This window comes from Cylas formicarius, unplaced genomic scaffold, assembly GCF_029955315.1.
Source record: "Cylas formicarius isolate icCylForm1 unplaced genomic scaffold, icCylForm1.1 PGA_scaffold_4__25_contigs__length_36172078, whole genome shotgun sequence".
In the NCBI taxonomy this organism is placed as follows: domain Eukaryota; kingdom Metazoa; phylum Arthropoda; class Insecta; order Coleoptera; family Brentidae; genus Cylas; species Cylas formicarius.
In genome coordinates, this window is record NW_026844334.1 from 2,567,675 (window position 1) to 2,571,692 (window position 4,018).

General features: G+C 40.2%; 1 protein-coding gene across 1 annotated transcript; it reads left to right on the top strand.

Annotated features, from left to right (window-relative positions):
- The first annotated feature begins 869 nt into the window (after positions 1 to 869).
- On the top strand, positions 870 to 3,789 carry LOC132701549 (glutathione S-transferase 1-like). Its single transcript, XM_060669582.1, has 5 exons — positions 870 to 1,021; positions 2,235 to 2,381; positions 2,808 to 3,008; positions 3,111 to 3,319; positions 3,587 to 3,789. Exons 2-5 carry the CDS (start codon positions 2,241 to 2,243, stop codon positions 3,687 to 3,689), a joined length of 654 nt encoding a protein of 217 aa, XP_060525565.1. The 5' UTR covers positions 870 to 1,021; positions 2,235 to 2,240; the 3' UTR covers positions 3,690 to 3,789.
- Positions 3,790 to 4,018: the final 229 nt, after the last annotated feature.

Sequence of the window (4,018 nt, forward strand, 5' to 3'; positions counted from 1 at the left end):
TGTATGTTACACGTTAGGACTTCCGTATAAGTAACGTAATAAAATCAGTAGAATCGCTATGTAAAAATCAACAAACAATATGGCATACTTCACCGTCGGAACACGAAAGTATAAAAAAAATGCCTAGATTATAAAATGCCTTAGAACCACAGACAGTTTAAACGGTTGGTTGAGACCGCAGATCAGGACGAACTCGCATTCAGGGCGAATTCATTTTCTGGTGTCAGGAGACGGTAAATTGGAACCATAGTTACTTTAAAATTATAATCAGTATTATTACCAAATTAATCATACTAAATTCAACACAACCTAATAGGATAAATAAAACCTTTACTGATATAAAAATATTTTTTTACACGTGTTAAATATTTCTTTTGGTTAGGTTATCTTATTTTAAAGAGTATCAGGGAATTTCTTGATAAATTTGCTAAGAAAACACTCACAAATCAAATAATTTTGTAGATTTAAAATGTTACGGCTAACAATATTTATTTATAGAACTGCTGTAAAAATATTTGTTTTCAAGATCATCTTCAAATAAATACTGTCAGATTCAACTAAATGCATTATTTTTAAACCAACATTGTCTTCTTTTAGGGTCTCTCTCAGCAAACCAATCATATGCACAGGGTGTTCTGTAATATTTAAGGATTTTTCCGATATAATAATTATTTAATTTCATGTCCATGACGAGACGAATTATCTGGTCTCTAGGATCCCAACTAGCATAGATAAAGGGGTAATCGCCTACGTAACGTAACATAATTATTCCCGTTCCATGCGTCACTCTCTTTTCAATAATTTTCTCCACGATCTCGAGAGGCTGCGAAGCGTGGCAACCTCGATTGAGTTCCGCCGAATTGGCGACGTCGCGCATAAGCCTCTAATTACGGCCGTGGTGTGGGAAGGGCGCACCACCGAACAGAAAACCGGCCGGCACTTTCAATCAACTAACTGCATCAGCGTAGCCCGCGTGTGCTTCGAATTTCTTGAATCAAGGCCGCCTCGATTTAACTAGTTGGTGAGTGAGTCACGTTTGAATGCAATTTCCTTGCGTTTTTATCAGTTTCCGCTTTTGACGATGATTTTTTTCGCGTGTCGCGATTTTTAAAACCGCCGAAGTCGCGCCTGACGACAACGACATCGTATTCTAGAACCCGGCTGCCAATTATTCGCAAGGCGGCGTCGGAGCTTAAATCGCTCTTGTTCGAAAATTAAAAAGAATTGAAGGCTGTTCTTAAAAACGACGTTGAATATTTCCGAGTATTTCAACAGGGATTTCACAGCGCTCTCGCGGTATGCAATTTTAAAGCCGCCGTTATCGCGAACTGTGCGTTCCAGATAACAAAACACACACTTTATTTTTTAATCGTTGCATTTCGTAGACCTTGAAACGCATCCGGACCCATTTTATTCTTTTGAAGTGAAATGTTTTATACTAGTGATACTTTAAAACCTCTTTTTATTCGTTAAAATCAAGTTGGCGTTGGTATATTTTCCGACGTTATTTGCCGTACGTCGAACGCTATCTCGGTCACTGACCACAGAATGGCGACGAAAAAATGGCATAGATCGATTTGAAACACCTTTGAATTTAATAGCGCGACGCACCCTGTCTACTTTACGCTATCCATTGTTGGGTTGTTTGATCGACGGTTATGCAATAAGCTGAAAGCGACTGAAATTAATAAAATATCGATTAATTCATTCAGTATAGATAGAAAATATGATCGTGTATGTGGGTCGCATTATAAATAGTCAATTGCGTTGGAAATGTTGAAAGCGACCGAACACCGTCGAAAGTGTAAACAACAATTACCCGGTATAGACACGCAGATCTGTGATTGGACGTTAATGTTCAATAAGACGTCGGCAGCCGGTATATTTTTGGCCTTGTACAAATCCTAGCTTTGAAACTCGCAGGTGCAAAAAAAAGCGGTAATGTTCGGCAAAAACGTTCACAATGAAAACGTCCATCAATCGCCCAGTTTTGGCTAATTCCTTGTAACTTCTGTCTCACAAATCGATCAATTTTCGATGTTTATTGGCGTCTTTGTTTTGTTTTTGCTTTGACATGAGAGCGTCAGCTTTAAAGGCTTATTCTTCAACATTCGTTAGTTACCCCGCATAACACTATAAGCACGTACCAGATATATGCAGAAAATCCATTGTGTGCACTTTGAGGTTAGAACATCTGGTTCTCGGGTTTTTACGTTATTTACACGCATTTACAGAGCAAAATGACCATCGATCTGTATTACCAACCCGGCAGTGCCCCTTGCAGGGCTGTTCTTTTGACGGCCAAGGCGCTCGGCGTCCAACTAAACCTGAAATTGTTGGATCTGATGAAAAGCGAACATCTGACACCCGAATTCCTAAAGGTACTGAATAAGCGCCGGATTCCATATTAGTTAGTTATGTTACGGCGCTTGAGTCACTGAATATAAAAGTTTTATGTCAAGTCATAGGTGATGCAAAAGTCGCGGCTGAAAATTTGGGCGACTTCACCCAACAGAAAATTGACGAAAAACATCTTTTCACAATCATGGTTTCTTAATTTTTCAATAAATTCTTAATGCACATTTGGACTCTTATTTAAATTAACAATGAAATTTTCTAAGAGTTCGATATAAATTGACGCGAAGCAACTGATCAGTTGCGTTTTGATGGCATAGAAGTTTGCATTAACTCAGAATATTTGGTTGCCTAACGTTTTCAGCGGGCGCTCTTATACGCATTTTCTCTGGTAATTAGTTACGTATTTAGCTTCTCGTGGCTTTCTTCGACTGTTTACTCCCGCGTTTCAGTTAAATCCGCAACACACCATCCCGACTCTGGTCGACCAAGGCTTCGCCATTTGGGAAAGCCGCGCCATCTGCACGTATTTGATAAGCGCGTACGGCAAAGATGACTCGCTCTACCCTAAAGACCCGAAAAAACGCGCTGTCGTCGATCAAAGACTCTTTTTCGACATCGGCACCCTTTATGCCAGATTCGCCGATTATTTTGTAAGTTATTTACATTTCAATACAACTCGCGGCGCCATCTAACGACCGGAGGACCGATTAAAAGTAGAAAACTGTGCTCCTCTTAAAGCCGTTGATTTGCAGTACCCGCAGATGTTCGGTGGCGCGCCGGCAGATAGCGCCAAGCTCGACAAAATCAAAGAGGCCTTCAAGTTCTTGGACACATTCATCGGAGGCAACGACTACGTCGCAGGTTCGACTTTGACCGTCGCCGATTTGTCACTCGTCGCTACCGCGTCGACTATTATTGAGGTTGCCGGCGTGGACGTCTCCCCGTACAAAAATGTTGCCAGGTTTGTTGAATTAAGTATAAGTTCCCTGAATCTACGAGTTTCCTTGGAGACACGTCGCTAGAGCGAATGGCCTTCGCCTTTCGCCCATAAGGAAAAGAAAGGAAAGGAATTGTCCGAATTAAATGGTCATTTTTGCAGTTTTAGAATTGTGTTTTTAAATTTTCGTGATTAATGTATCTTTTTAGGTTTTCGGCGTTAGGTACTTTTCGTGGATGGAAACCAGGTTGCATTATAAAGTGAAATACATTATTTTATTTCGTTTTTCAGATGGTACGGCAAAGTGAAAGCCACTGCCCCCGGATATAAGGAGGCGAACGAAACCGGACTCAACCAGTTCAAGGGATGGGCCGACAGCTTGCTGAAAAAATAAACAAGGCGCGTAACTTGCAAAAAGCCACACGCACCGTATTGTCAAAATCGCATCGCACCGATTAATTATTGCTAGTTTTGATTAAAGTTTTCCAATCGCAGTTTTAGTTTCTTTTGACTCCCTCCCAAATTTTTGCCATAAATTTACGCAGACAATAACAAACCTATCCTAAAAAAAAATTGATATACTGTGCCTTCGAAATACGATTGGGGAGATTGTTGGTTAATGGGATTATTAGATATTAGAAAAATGCCAACTTTTTCTAACCAGTTTGTGAGAGAGTTCTGTGGTCGGTAAGAAATAAGTTCGGTATACGGTACTAATAGTAT